The 15,851-nt window shown below is 43.9% G+C and overlaps 1 protein-coding gene across 2 annotated transcripts in view; it reads left to right on the top strand.

Annotated features, from left to right (window-relative positions):
• mef2d (myocyte enhancer factor 2d) overlaps nucleotides 1-15,851 on the top strand; it is a gene marked incomplete at its 3' end in the record, with an annotated part of 46,110 nt that overhangs the window by 25,174 nt on the left and 5,085 nt on the right. The window contains exons 7-11 of one of the 2 annotated variants that reach the window (XM_080752935.1): nucleotides 7,406-7,584; nucleotides 8,611-8,640; nucleotides 12,121-12,241; nucleotides 12,917-13,091; nucleotides 14,540-14,608. In XM_080752935.1, coding sequence (XP_080609061.1) covers nucleotides 7,406-7,584; nucleotides 8,611-8,640; nucleotides 12,121-12,241; nucleotides 12,917-13,091; nucleotides 14,540-14,608 — 574 coding nt within the window. The remainder of the gene's footprint in view (nucleotides 1-7,405; nucleotides 7,585-8,610; nucleotides 8,641-12,120; nucleotides 12,242-12,916; nucleotides 13,092-14,539; nucleotides 14,609-15,851) is intronic. The other variant, XM_080752936.1, reaches the window with a different exon arrangement.

Consider the following 15,851-nt stretch of genomic DNA (forward strand, 5'->3'; position numbering starts at 1 on the left):
ACACACACACACACACACACACACACACACACACACACACACACACACACCTGTTGGCTGGCGACAGCTGAGGGTCACAGGACAGTCTGCTTGTAAACAGTCAAAGAGTGGTTGGGTTGAGAGAGAAAGAGGGCGGGGGTCAAATTGTGAGAGCCTGAAAGATTGTCAAAAGGAAGGGCTGAAAAATTGTGAAATAATAATACAAACTCTGTCTCACGCTCACCTAGACCGCAATGCCACTTAAGCTTTCTCTGTTTTCTTTCTTCTCTTCCTTTACTGCTCTCTCTTTCTCTATCTATCTATCTGTCGGTCTGTCTGTCTCTGTCTGTCTCTGTCTGTCTGTCTCTCTCTCTCTCTCTCTCTCTCTCTCTCTCTCTCTCTCTCTCTCTCTCTCTCTCCTTTTCCAACCCCCTCTCTTTTTCAGCTGTTCCTCCCTGTCTTCTCTGTAGAGTAATGTAGCACCACTGCCCCTCTGCCCCCCCCCCTTCCCCTCCTCCAACTGTCCCCTTGTCTTGGCACAGGGCTCTCCTCAAAGGTGACTTTGACACCAACCAGAGCTCTTCTCTGAAACGCCCTCAACCGGTGTAGATACCGTTAGAAAGGCCACACAAGTGAATATTCTGAGAGGCCATAATACAAATATATATCTTTTTGTGGTAGAGAGTGGTATAAATGAAACAGTCATATCTTTGTAGTAATATAGTATGCTGATTAAGTATCAATATGTTTCTTTCCAGACATTTCCAGACAATCAAATGATGGTTTTGAAGATATTTTTTGACAGAGTGCTCTAACGTTTGTCTGGTTTTAAAATCAAATTGAAAAGCATTGCTTGTCTTTCAAGAAATGCTTGCAAGCCTGAAAAGCTGTAAATAATTTGCGCAATATGTTTCATTCGTTTCACTCTCTACATTTTTGCTCTAAGCTAGGAATGGTGGAATAAAAGTATGTTTAATTCTATTTAGTTTTATTTCCCTTTTTAATTCTTTCCCAGTGACACATTTCCAGAGATGAATCACAGACTGCGAGTAGATTAGGCTTGATGTGTTATGGCCAAGGCTTAGAAGAATCTGTGGACATTTCATTCATTTTCTGTGGTCCTTTTGGCAGAAAGGCTTTGGGAAATCTGTGATGTTCTGTAGTCCATTTAGAGCTTTGCTTCTACAGTGTACAACCACTACAGTATGTACCAACATGAATTGTATAGTATGCATTGGTTGACATTTCAGGGATTTGCTGATAATGAATGGTCTTCAGAGTTCATACTGTACTTGTAAATGGTAAATGGACTGCATATATATTTATCTGCACTTTACAATGTACTAAACATTCTCCGACGTAGGTATACACAAATAGGTGCCCTGTACTTCTAGAGTCCACCCCTATTGACTAGGCCAGTGGTTTTCCATGTTTTTGTGTCCAAGGCACACAAAAGGTTCTGTCAAAATCTCAATCACACCTGGACAACATGTCCCACAGTACACCAGTGTGTCTGTCCATATGGACAACATGTCCCACAGTACACCAGTGTGTCCATATGGACATGTCCCACAGTACACCAGTGTGTCCATATGGACAACATGTCCCACATTACACCAGTGTGTCCATATGGACAACATGTCCCACAGTACACCAGTGTGTCCATATATGGACAACATGTCCCACAGTACACCAGTGTGTCCATATATGGACAACATGTCCCACAGTACACCAGTGTGTCCATATGGACAACATGTCCCACCGTACACCAGTGTGTCCATATGGACAACATGTCCCACATTACACCAGTGTGTCCATATATGGACAACATGTCCCACAGTACACCAGTGTGTCCATATGGACAACATGTCCCACCGTACACCAGTGTGTCCATATGGACAACATGTCCCACCGTACACCAGTGTGTCCATATGGACAACATGTCCCACCGTACACCAGTGTGTCCAAATGGACAACATGTCCCACAGTACACCAGTGTGTCCATATGGACAACATGTCCCACCGTACACCAGTGTGTCCAAATGGACAACATGTCCCACAGTACACCAGTGTGTCCATATATGGACAACATGTCCCACAGTACACCAGTGTGTCCATATGGACAACATGTCCCACAGTACACCAGTGTGTCCATATGGGAACCACTGTACCAGGCTGTGTTTGAGTCCCAGTATAGACATTACTACCATGACTCATGGTCCATGCTTCACAACGTGCTGATGTCATGGCTCCTTTCTGGCCAGAAACAACAAACCCCAGCATTTGTCCTTTCTGTTCTTTCAAGGCTCCCTTTCCTTTCCTTTCCTTTCCTTTCCTTTCCTTTCCTTTCCTTTCCCTTCCCTCCCCTCCCCTCCCCTCCCCTCCCCTCCCCTCCCCTCTCCTCTCCTCTCCTCTCCTCTCCTCTCCTGGAGCTGTCGTTCTCAGCTGTTGTGTCCAGGGCTTGGGGCTCCGGGCGCAGGGAATGTCACCATTGACGTCACACGGCATTCCACACATTCCCACGCCCAGCCCTGGCGTAATGGGAGACAGCAGACACACACACACACACACACACACACACACACACACACACACACACACACACACACACACACACACACACACACACACACACACACACACACATCCAAACACAAGTGGATACACTGAACAAAAGTATGTCTCAGTCTCCATGCTTTTTACACCGCAAGCAAGTGGCCAGCCTGTTTTCATTTGGAATGACAAAGGAAAGGGCTTCAAGGCTGTATGTACACACCTTATGTGTGTTCACACATACTGTACAACCCTACACACGTTCACTCGCGCGCTCTCTCAAACACACACACTCACACACCAGTGTTGATTTCGTCAACGAAAACTATGACGACAAATGTTTGTCGACGACCTTTTTCTCACTGGCGAAAACGGAATAAAAACTAAATAATAACTATGCTACGATGACTAATACTAGGACTAGTAAACGTGTCGCACTGAGGCGCGTTCTGCGCTTGTAGATCAGCTATTTTCAGCATATGACATCATCAAGACCCACCAAAATACATTTTAGTCAATGAAATCAGATTTAGTCTACTAAAATCTCATGATATTTAGTCTGCTTAATCTAGAGATTCTAGACCAAAGCTAAAACATTTTAGATGACTAAAATATGACTAAAACTAAAGGGAATTTTATTCAAAAGACTATGACGGTAAATCAAGATTTGCGGTCATAATCAACACTGTCTCCGGGTCTAGCCAGGTATTAGGTGTTAGGTATAAGAAACCCAGGCACATGGCCAGCGACACACTGACACATGTGGGTTTCAATCCCTGGCCCACTCTCTCACTCACTCTCTCAATCACTCTCTGTCACTCTCGCTTTCTCACTCTACTCTCACTGACTTGCTCACAGAACTCACTCTCTAATTTTGTCCCTGCTCACCTCACTCTGCTGCGTCCTCCTTTCTCACTCCTTCTTCCTTCACTCCTGTTCTCACTCCTGTTCTCCCACCCGCCTTTTCTTTCCTCTCTCTTTCATCACCTAGTCGGGAAAAATGAGGGCTCAATTTGTTTGTTTCTTCACAGACACACACACACACACACACACACACACACACACACACACACACACACACACACACACACACACACACACACACACACACACACACACACACACACACACACACACACACACACACACATATACACATACACAGTGGTTGTGGCCATAGGTCGCAGTTTACTGTCAGGACCGGCACAGCTTGGCCGTAAACGGACTCTCACGGTCTGACATCACGCTCTGACATCACTGTGATGTCATGGGAACCAAATCCGTTTTATTGCCATATATGGAGATCCCTGTGATGCCAGGGGAACCAAATCCCTTTTATGCCCATATATGGTGTAAAGTAACTAAGTAAATTATAAGTAAAACTTTACTTGAGTATTTCTGATTTCCAATACTTTTACTTCTACTCCACTACATCTCAGATCCGAATATTGTACTTTTACTCCACTACATTTATTTGAAAACTTTAGTTAATACTTTGTAGATTGATTATTAGACCTATTACAAAACATACATTAAATATTTCAACCCTATATTCATTTGGCCATTTGAAAATAGCCGATCTACAAGCTCACAATGCGTCGCAATTCGACACATTGTGAGCTTGTAGAGCTGCTATTTTCAAAAGATTTTTATACATTGGAAACTTGGAAATGGGACACTCTACATAATGAGTACTTTTACTTTTGCTACTAGTACATTTTGATGTCAATACTTTTGTACTTTTGTGCATTTTGAATTCTCGACTTTTACTAGTTGTAACAGAGTATTTCTACATTGCAGTATTGATATTTTTACTTACAGTAAGTAAAACATTTGAGTACTTCTTCAACCACTCACCCACACACGCACACAACCGTTCACAAATTCCCATCAGAGCCGACAGTGACACACTTTTTCTCAATGTGTGTGTGTGGGGTTCCCAGCAGAACCTCACACTTTGGCCAGTGGTCATCGACTGGCTTCCATCGTACACCAGCGGAGATGAACTTGACTCAGGAGATGAACTTGCCCAGTAAAACCCTCCAGTGTCCCAAAGTGTACCGCAAATGTACACTCACAAATTGTCGTTGTCGGGTGGAAACTTTGTATGTCCAAAAAAACCTTCCTTTTTTTATTATCATTTTAAAAAACGAATTAAAATATTCTTCTTCGAGTCCGTAGCAATCTCAGATGTCGTTCTGCCAATATCGAGCACAGGCCACAGCTGATGGGGTAGGCTCTGCCAGGTCCTCTGGACGGCACTGGGGGGCATCGGCACATTCCAGTAGGTGGGACATTGTCTGCACTGATCCACAGCTGCATGTGTCTTCTGTAGTATAGTTCCAGACTTTCATCAGTGCTTTGCACCTCCCCTGTTCCACACGCAGTCTGTTTAGTGACTTCCAGGTGATCCAGCCAAGGTCGTGGCCACTTGCAAGGCTTTCCGTTGGTGTAATTCCTCTATTCAACCAGTCAAGAGCTCGTGTGTCATAGCTTTGCCATTCATCTTCCCAGATGTTGGCCCTTGCTGCTTGTTTGGTTGTCTGGAGGGGCAGGACTGTCTGCAGGAAGCTGGCTCTGGATGGGAGCCTCCGTGGGGGTGCTACATGGCCATGTAAAGGGTGTCTACTGTCCATCTCCTGTGTCCTGCGTTCATCTTGAGCGATACCCAATCGTCTGATGTGCGGGGGAGAGATGCCGGCTAGCGCATAGAGGCACGGGACAGGTGTTGTTTTGATGCATCCCGTGATGATGCGGCAGGTGTCGTTTAAAGCTGTGTCGACCAGCTTGGTATGGCATGATCGACTCCAGCTCGAGCTGGCATATTCTGCAGTAGAGAAGCACAGGGCCATGGCAGTTGTGCGGATTGTTGGTGGATTAAAATATTGAAAATAGCCGATCTAAATCGGCTATTTTAACTACTTTTGTGCAACACTTTGGTATAATGAAGTAGGCCTTTAATTTACGGAAGAACAAACAAACATATACATTCGAAACTTGGAGATACAAGGTTTCTGCCTGACAGTGACGAAATGGTTCCATTAATACTGAGGATTTTACTGTGCGGGGCCAAGAGAGCTGAATCCTAGCAGGAGCTTCAGTATAATGGAAGCAGTCTCCTCAGTCTTTTCCCCCTCGCTCCTTCCTCCCTTCCTCTGTCTTCGCCCTCGTCTCCTTCCCTTCTGTAGGGACTTATTCTCTTCCCGCCTCAGTTTCCTCCTTTCTCTCCCTCCCTAGCTCCTACAGACTCCTCTCTCACCCCTCTTCCTCTCTCATTACTCTGTCCCCCCCCCCCCCCCCCCACCCTGCTAAGCTGGTCTCGGAGGGAAGTGTGTCATTGTTGTTGTCTTTGTTGTTTACTGTTAGCTAGTGTGCAGAGTTGTGGCGAGGGAGAGGAATTATTGGTAATTTGCGCAAAAGCGTGCGGTATTGTTTACCAGTGGAGTGTGTGTGTGCGTGCGAGTGTGTGTGTGTGCGTGCGTGTGTGTGTGTGTGCGTGCGTGCGTGCGTGCGTGTGTGTGTGTGTGTGTGTGTGTGTGTGTGTGTGTGTGTGTGTGTGTGTGTGTGTGTGTGTGTGGGTGTGTGTGTGTGTGTGTGTGTGTAGTGGAGGGTGGTAGGGGGTGGGAGTGAGGGAGGGTGAGGATGTCACGTCTTTCCATGTAGTGTGTGTGAGTGAGATGAAGCAGCGTCACATGCCACTATCGTCTGGAGTCCGCGTCATGGAGCACTCCTATCTGCTATCGCACAACAGACCCCAGCACACACACACACACACACACACACACACACACACACACACACACACACACACACACACACACACACACACACCCACACACACACACACACACACACACACACACACACACACACACACACACACACACACACACACGTGCACACAACCACGCGCACGCACATACCCAAGAGACCTCAGTGCTCTGTGTGTTTTTGTGCGTCTGTGTGCACACATGTGCCAAGGCTGGGAAAGTCCCCTTTTCCAAAGACAGAGTGAGTTGTGTTTGAATCAAATGCTCTTTTTAACCTCTGCTGGGCAGAGCCTCTCTGTCTGTCTGTGTGTCACGGCCGTCTGTTGAGGAACTGTCTTTCTACTTCCCTTTCTTTAAGATTTAACCTGTTCATTTGTCTCCTTGTTTGCAAACCGAGTCTGGAATGTTGTCTTGACACTGTGTACCCACCCACGCATGTGCGCACACAGACCCACACACACACATGCACACACACACCAAAACATAAATGGACGCATACACAGGCACGCAACGCATATCTTTTTCGTTCTGTGGAAAGGAAACAAAACATGAGCGGAGTATTGTTATTGTTTCTCACAGTGCCACTCGCGCCCTACCATCAGAGGTTGGAATGTGTTTAGCCATGACAAATGTTGTTTGAAAGGAGGGCGCGTTCAGAGGACGCAACCCAAAGTGCCCTGTCACATTGTTGGAAAACAGTCATGAGAAAAACTCAAGTTCTTGGTGGTGAGAAGCTAGCGAGTGAGTCTATTTGTTTTTGCTGAGTGCCGAACCAGTTCAACCACTGTGTCATATGAATTGATGGAAGAGATATGGAGTAGGCTGTTCAGTGGCTCTGTCACTGCTGAGAGGAAGTAGTTATGAGAATGGGACATCGATTTAATGTAAAAATGCCTTGAGAAAGAGAATACATACACACATTTCTTTTTTCTAGGAAGGCCCTTGGGAAATGTGTACACTGTAGACTAGAGTACACGCACACAGGCACACAGGCACACACAACACAGACACTGGCGCACACTTACACACAAAGAACACAAGGTAGACACACGCCCTCCTTATCTAAGCTCATTCTCTCTGTCTCTCTCTCTCTCTCCCTCCAGCTAACGGCTACATCAGTGCCAGGGCTTCTCCTGGCCTCCTCTCCGTCTCCAACGGCAACAGCCTTGGGAAAGTAGTTCCGGCCAAGTCTCCCCCTCCGCCCAGCCCTCAGATGGTCAACAGCCGCAAGCCAGACCTGAGGGTCATCACCTCGCAGAGCGGAAAGAGCCTCATGCAGCTGGTGAGAACTACAACTATGGCAGTCCCACTGGGACATTTCATGGTTGAATCTCACAGAGATTGGCCAATGAATATCGAGCTTACATAGAGTGGGAGCGTACAGATATGACTTCCCGATGGCCTGCTGCAATATTTCACTTTGCATTAGTAAACATTCACAAAACGTTTACTTGTGTATTCACTGCTCCTAACAGTTGGGATTTGTTAAATGCAGAGGAGAAATTATGTGCAAATGTACTGTGACAAACTACCCCCTTTCCTTTCACTTGTCTCATACCGTACAGTATATCCCCCCACGATATAGCTCTAAGACTTGATTTGGATCTCTTTTAGCTCATCGGCTAGAGTCCAGTCCACATTAAAAACATAACATTACAGCCTATAAATAACATCCAAACAACTTCCAAGTATTACCGCATTGACATAAAAATACAACTTAACACACACAGGCACAGCACAATGAGCGCGTGCCTGCCCATATACAATATGCATACCCATTTACATGGTTATAGTACTAACAGAATCCTACAGCCTACTGATAGTACAACTATTTCATAGAAAAAATAAAAATAAATTAGAAAACAAAATAATAATAAATCACTTTTCTAGACCAGGGCCCACTTGAAAATCTTGTATCTCATGGAATATATTTGATTTTTATTTTATTGACTAATGAAATTAATTTGTCATCGTATTTTTTTAAATTCATGACATTCTTAGCTTTTTGGTGAATGTTTTTAAAAAATATTTTGAAATAATTAAAAACAAAATGTAGGAAAAAAATTAAGGCACCCATAAAATTTTGTCCGCGACTCACAAATGGTTCCCGCCCCACTGTTTGGGGGTCTGTTCATTCTTGCTAGGGTTCATGTGGTTAAGTAGGAATATTTCTTGACCAAGTTGGCGACCACAAATATTGCACTCTTTCACTAATATTTTACTCCAGCGACTTGGTACAGAAACATAATCCTCCACTTCTCTATCCCCCACCCCTCCCCCCTTCTCCCACGGGCGCCCCCCCACGCAGACAGAGGAGGAGCTGCAGTTGGTGAGTGAGGTGAATAGATTTCTCCTCCCTAGCCTCCTGGATGTGGTGTCAAGCACTGTGTGATCTCACCAGGCATGACTGTGACACCGTTGGCAAATGCGTCCCCGTCCTGCGTCCCCCCCCCCCCCCTTGGGCTGAGTCATTTGCACTAGTGCTATGATTAGAATGTTCGGTAGCTCCGCGCGAGCATCGGAGCACACAGTAAACTTAGCACGGCCTAGCGAAAGGGCTTTTCTGATTGGTGCAATGCATACAGCAGCGGAGGAGTCATCTGGCTGTCCTGGGTGTGGAAAGGTGGTTGTTGTGAGCTTGTAGCCATGTTATCCAATGCTGGGTTCCAATGTAGGTGTTTGCACAGTAAAAACGATATTGACCAAGTTATGAGATGTGGAAATGTCATGTACTATTCACACATTAAAACATGTTAAAATAGCTAGTTGAGAAACCATTCTACCATTTCTATGTATGACACTACATTAGAGCTCAGCATAAACATGTGTTGAAAGAAGAAAATACTAAAGGTTACAATGTGTCACTAGAAAGAAATTGGTGAACATTTAAGGAAAAAGAAAAGAGTAATGCTTTCATGGAAATATCAACATTTAGATTTGGAAAAGGACATTTATACACTGGTGAGTCAAATCACCAGTTTCCATTTACATGTAGAAAAGAATATATTTTCCTAAACACCTATGGCACCTGACCAGACAAGCAGTGGTGGAAAAACTCAAATGTTGTACTTAAGTAAAAGTATCAATACTGCAATTTAGAAATACTCTGAGGGTGCCCTCACACCAAAATACCTATCAGAGTGGAATCCGCGTTCCGCCAAAGCATTTCAATGAGAAGGGAGCGTTTTTTGCAGAAATCCTCTGCTGGCATGAAACCGCTTCACTCTCATTGAAATGCATTGACGGAACGCGGATTCCACTCTCATAGGTATTTTGGTGTGAGGGCACCTTACAAGTAAAAGTCCTGTAATCAAAATTTACTTGAGTAAAAGTACAAAAGTATTGGTATCAAAATGTACTTAAAGTACCAAAAGTAAAAGTACTCATTAATGTCCCATTTCAAGTTTTGTAATGTATAAACATCATTTGAAAATTGTAGAGCTTGTGAAAAGTATATAGGGCTGATGTGGTGTTTTTGTACTAATAATCCAAATCTACAAAGTAATTACCGTAGTAACCAAAGTTTTTAAATAATTGTAGTGGAAAGTGGAGTAAAAGTACAATATCTGCCTCTGAGATGTAGTGGAGTAGAAGTAAAGGTATTGGAAATACTCAAGTAAAGTACAAATGCCTCAAAATGTACTTAGGTACAGTTACAGTACTCAAGTAAATGCACTTAGTTACTTAACACCAAGTGACTCCTTGGCGCTGTTGCAGATCCATTGTGGCCTGGTACGTCTCAGCATGTGCATGATGATGAGTCTCATTTGACTGACCACGATTACTGTAGTAACAGAATGGACTTCAGGTGTTGTGCTTCATGGAGTGATAGACACCATAACAGCTCAATGTATGCTTTAGAGCATACATTGAGCTGTTATGCTGTCTATATTTGTCTTGCTTTTTACTTGAAAAAGTGTTACGATATATAATATAAATTAGGCTCACCGTCAGAGTGAGCCACTGTCTGTCCCACTGGTATTCGTGTTTATGCACTTTCCACCACCACCACGCACGCACGCATGCATTCACGAACACACACACGCACACGCACACGCACACGCACACACACACACACACACACACACACACACACACACACACACACACACACACACACACACACAGGCAGAGGCACACCTCTCATACCTGTCAGTACATACATACTTCTAATAATAAAGGCATTCGCACCTCCAAATATTCTTATCCACACAGTACAGCACATTCCGTACGCTGTGCAGTGATCTAAAGTCACGCAGACATGCACACATTTCTGATACACCATTCCCAACACTCAAACACAGTCAATCACACCCACACCATTCTGTCCACACGCACACGCACATGCACACGCACACACACACACACACACACACACACACACACACACACACACACACACACACACACACACACACACACACACGCACAACCTCAGCATGTGCACTTCATTCGCTGACACACCGTGGCGTGTAGTGTATGCATGAAGTTTTGTCAGCACGATCCTCCATCAGTTCATGCATAACACCATCTTCCATGATGCCCCAGTAACGTTACACGACGGCCCAGCCCTGGCGACAGTGTAGCCGGCATCACCAGGAGATGTGACACACTTTTCATGTCACACACTAACGCTGCAGAATCGTGTGAACTTCAAAATGCACCAAAAATATGTGATTGCAAATGTATAGGAAGGAAACACTGAACTGATCTAAGTATACTAACTTAGATATATTAAATGCAGTCCGACAAATGCCAATTTCATTTAAATTACCCATTACCTCTGTATCAGTTTTATTTGTGTTATTTAATTTTTAACTACCGGTATATTTACTCTATTTCCCTCAAACCCAAACTTCGCAGCAATTACAAAGAACCGAAGTAAAACTATTTTTCACTATCAATAGTCAAGTCATTGGTAGGTAAGGACACCCTCCTGTGTCTTTAAGGTAGTATAAACACATTTGTAACATTTGAAGTGACTGTGACATCACTTGCAAGTCTTCTCTACAATGAAAGATACTTCACTTGAAGCCCTACTCAAAGCAGAGCACATTGATTAAGGCCTATAATGGGATTGTTTTCTTGCCCCAAATAACAATGTCTCTGGATTCACTCTGTCGTCTTGGAAGGCATGTAATATACTGTAGCACCACATGCTACCCATTATCATTACTGCTGCTGAGAATGGATGAAATCATGTGTTATGAACCCCTGCACCCGACCCAGGCCTTATAAGGGTAACAAAACAAAACAAAAATATCGTTGTTGTCGGGTGGAAACCTTGTATGTCCAAAACCGTTTTTTTTTATTTATCATTTTAAAAATGATCTAAACTGGTGAAAATAGCCGATCTACAAGCACACAACGCCTCGCGGGGTGCGAGGCGTTGTGTGCTTGTAGATCTGCTATTTTCACTAGTTTTGTGCGACAGTCTTGTGTGATGAAGCAAGGCTTTACTTTACGAAAAAACATACACATTTTAAACTTGGAGATACAAGGTTTCTGCCCGACAGTGACGATTTCATTGGTACTGAAAGTACTTTTCTCACGACAAAGAGCCATGACGCTGAAGTGAACCAACCAAACAAGATTGGGTTTGCTGGTAAACGTCAAACACAATTAATTCACTGAACCATAGTAACGAAAACCAATCTTCTAGGTCTGGATGAATGACATCTCATCTACGGTATACTCATAACTGTAACTATCACAACATTCCACTGCATCAGTCTGCAAGTAATCGCTTTGTCCTCCGCGCTCCTCTCTCTTTGTACCCGCTGTTCAACTCCCTGTTTTTCTTCATTGTGTTCCCCAGAATGCTCAGCGGCTAGGCGGCTCTCAGGTGGCGCAGGCGCTCACCACGCCAGTGGTCTCCGTGGCAACTCCCAGTCTCCTAGCACCCTTCTCCAGCATGCAGACGGCCTACAACACCACCGGTGAGCCTAGCAGCCAGGGTTGATTTTGACAGAGAATTTTGATTTGGTTATTTAGTCATAGTCTCTTGAATAAAATTCCATTTAGTTTTAGTCGTGTTTTAGTCATCTTAAATGTTTTAGTTTCTCTCTAGTTTTGGTCGACTAAATATAATGAACAGTAGTCCCTCCCTGACATTTTAGCGTAGTTTTTATTTGTTGACGAAATTGTCAATATATTTTGTCTTGTTTGTATTGTTTATTTATATGTGCCGGTGGCAAAAAAACAGAACAAACAAAATCGTTAATCACAATCATTTGTACAAGGATTAATCATGAACTGACCGCGACAGCCCCTACGCACAGCGCAGCAGGAGGGCAAACGACTCGTGTAACAACAAGTAACACTGGTTAAATCTGCAGTATAAAGCTGATCACAAGCCTTTATAGACACTTAAGAGTGTGACACCGCCGAGCTGCCATGAATATTCACTTTGTTCACTGTGTGAGCAGCACTTTCTGGAGTGATTCCCACTTCAAAAGGTCTACATTAATATGGATTAGACGTAATTAATATTGATACACAGAGAAAGTTGCATGATGTGAAACATTCCACTCTCTCGTTTCACCCGCTCTCTTTCTCTTTCTCTCTCTCTCTCTCTCTCTCTCAACCCCGCCCGGCCCTCCCTCGCCCCTCAGAGTATCAGCTGACGAGTGCAGACCTCACGGCGCTCCAGACCTTCACGCCGTCAGGGCTGCTTCCCGGCAACATGGCCGCCTGGCAACAGCAGCAGCAACCCCAACAGCAGCAACAGCAGCAGCAGCAGCAGCAACAACAGCAACAAATCAGCTTGGCATCCCTCAGTAACTTGGTGTAAGTTATAATCCCCCTTTTCTTTGGTCATAGCAACTTAACCACTTGAACCCCAGTAACCCTATTCGGGTGGGGGGGCATTTGCCAAAGCGTTGGCAAGCGTTGAGATCGGCTATCTTTGGGAAAGAGATTTTATGTTGACAGAACGGAGCAGTCCAAGTACAGTTGTAATTCAAGACCGTTTCACTATATACGGAGTGGTTTTAAATCCTTGTTGAACTGCTGTTGGCCACCTGCCCATGATATAAGTCCAAATTATGATACTTTCATCTTGCTCTGTGAAGTGGCAATTCATACACTCTCTGGCGAAAAAGGTCTCAAAAGACTCGAACCTGCGACGTGCCGTCAGGCGTCATTGAGCCTAGGTGCCCAGACCACTATGCCAAAATATCATTTTGAGCAAATAAATTAAAGCAAAAAATAAATAAATAAAAATAGAAATAGAAAATGAGTCCTGATATGTAAATTCACCCACCTATTTCACATACAGGCAAACATTTCAACACATTACTAGCATTACACCATTTTTTTTTTTAAAGCTAGACAACTTCCATCAAGACTTGGCAGATTCTGATTTGCTTATGTCCTAAAAGTGTGATTTTGAGATCTGTTTCACCATGCAATGAGAGTGAATGGAATCCCTACTTCCAGTTTCTTACTCATGGAGCATAGAACCAACAGATTGACAGTATTTGGATGCCATGACCAATTAAAGTTCTACCAAAGTTCAACATAGCTTCAACCAAACATCATTGATTGATTCACCAACTTCCTGTCAGCTGCATTGATTGAGGTCTAGCCAGGCGGACTCTATACCTACCCTCAGATGTCTGTGACCAATAGTGGCTATTAGTGACTAAATATGCACAGGCTGTCCTCTCAAGCTTGCATGTGATATCTTTCTATATGCTAGATGCAACACATGCACATAACCTACATTTCTCACGTACAAAGCCGCAATATCATCCTCACTGCGGTTGATTCATCTATCTGGTGACCTAGATAACTCCCCGCTTTCTTACAGCTCCAGGTCCCACTGGAATCCCAGATCTCTGATGTAGCTAGGCTAGGCTGCTAGTCTTTCGCTGTATATGCTACTGCTAGCTAGTGATGCTGGCTAGACATGTAATTGTATTCTGCCATGTTAGTAGTATTGGGGCTACAGTAGTACTAACAAGGGCACGTACGTAAGCTAACTGATTTGTCTACAGGACATGACTAAAGCTACAGTATTTTACGCTATTTTGCCAGCCAGCGTAAAGATTTAGAATCTTTACTCATAAAAATGAATACTAATTGATTACTACATTGTGTAGAGGTGTGTCTTGTGTGTTATGTTAATTGTGTAGCCTGACCCTGGGTAGCACTTGCTGCTAAACTAAACCAGCCATGGGCGAGCAGTTTTTTAACTGCTTCTTTGTTGTTTCCTTCCTCCCTTTTGTCCACAGCATGTGGGGTGCAGAGAAACAGAATGGGGAGATGGCTAACTGCATCTCCAGTTTTGCTGCTAATCTCAGGTGAATGTCTTAGCATTGAGCATTTAGTGCTACGGTATATAGCATTTAGTGCTACGGTATATGGCATAGCTTGTGTCCATGGGCGTCACACCAAATTCTGGGCCCTGGGTACAAGGATTCACTGCGGGCCCCCCATGAATGTGTTAACTATTGAAAAATAGCAGATATACAAGCTCACAGCGCGGCACCGAGTGCCGCGCTGCGAGCTTGTATATCTGCTATTTTTGAAAAATCGTGAAAATGTGTGCAAGAAACCTATATTTAGTTCCAGGGACCCCCAGAAGCAAAATTTTAGTTAGAAATGTTCGCTTAAAAAATACATATATTCAAAGATTTTCACACATTTTCACAACTTTTCAAAAATAGCAGATCTACAAGCTCGCAGTGCGGCACTCGGTGCCGCGCTGTGAGCTTGTATATCTGCTATTTTTCAATAGATAAAGTTATTAGGGCCCCTCCACCTTGGGCCCCAGTAACTCAGTCCCACTGTCCTACCCCTTGTGACGCCCATGCTTGTGTCTGTCAAGTTATGTGGCCCATACTCTAGTCTAGGCTCAGTTACGTGCCCATGGCATAGAACAAACAAATTCAAGTATATGGTAGTCACATTTTTAAACAAATCTTTACATCACAATAAATTCATATTTACGGTGTTGGTTTCACGCCTGTCTGCTTTCCATTTATCAATCTACATAATACTGTTAGGCCTTACATTTATACAAAGAAGAAGAGTTCACATAGGGTATAAAAGTCTTACTGTATGTCACAGCAGGTGATGTTCTTTGTCATTTTCATGAACAAAGAGTATGTCAGAAGCAGCTCCCTGTTAGGCGCCAGGATGTGATCATGTCAAAGAATTCCCATATTCACACGTTCACACTAAACCAGTTTACAGATTTTACACATCATGTTCTCCTTGCTTTGATGCCTGTATGACCCGTGTGACCTTTAATGTAATGCAAGGGCTCTCAACCAGTGGTCCGGGGACCATCAGTGGTCCTTTAGGGGGTTCCAGGTGGTCCCCAACTAAATGATGGAGAGTTGGTAACCAATTGGACCCTTGTAGATGTGAATAAATAAAGGACCTTGATATGAAAAGGGTTGAAAACCACTGATGATTACTTTGTACATCATTCAAAGTTCCTGAGCGCTTAGGCGTGGACAAAAAAACAACAACAGTCTGTTTTGAATGTGAGGTGAGAATCATTTTAAGCATCACTGCAGTTAGAAGTCACCACTTGCT

This window comes from Nannobrachium achirus, assembly GCF_963921795.1.
Source record: "Nannobrachium achirus genome assembly, chromosome: 2".
In the NCBI taxonomy this organism is placed as follows: Eukaryota; Metazoa; Chordata; class Actinopteri; order Myctophiformes; family Myctophidae; genus Nannobrachium; species Nannobrachium achirus.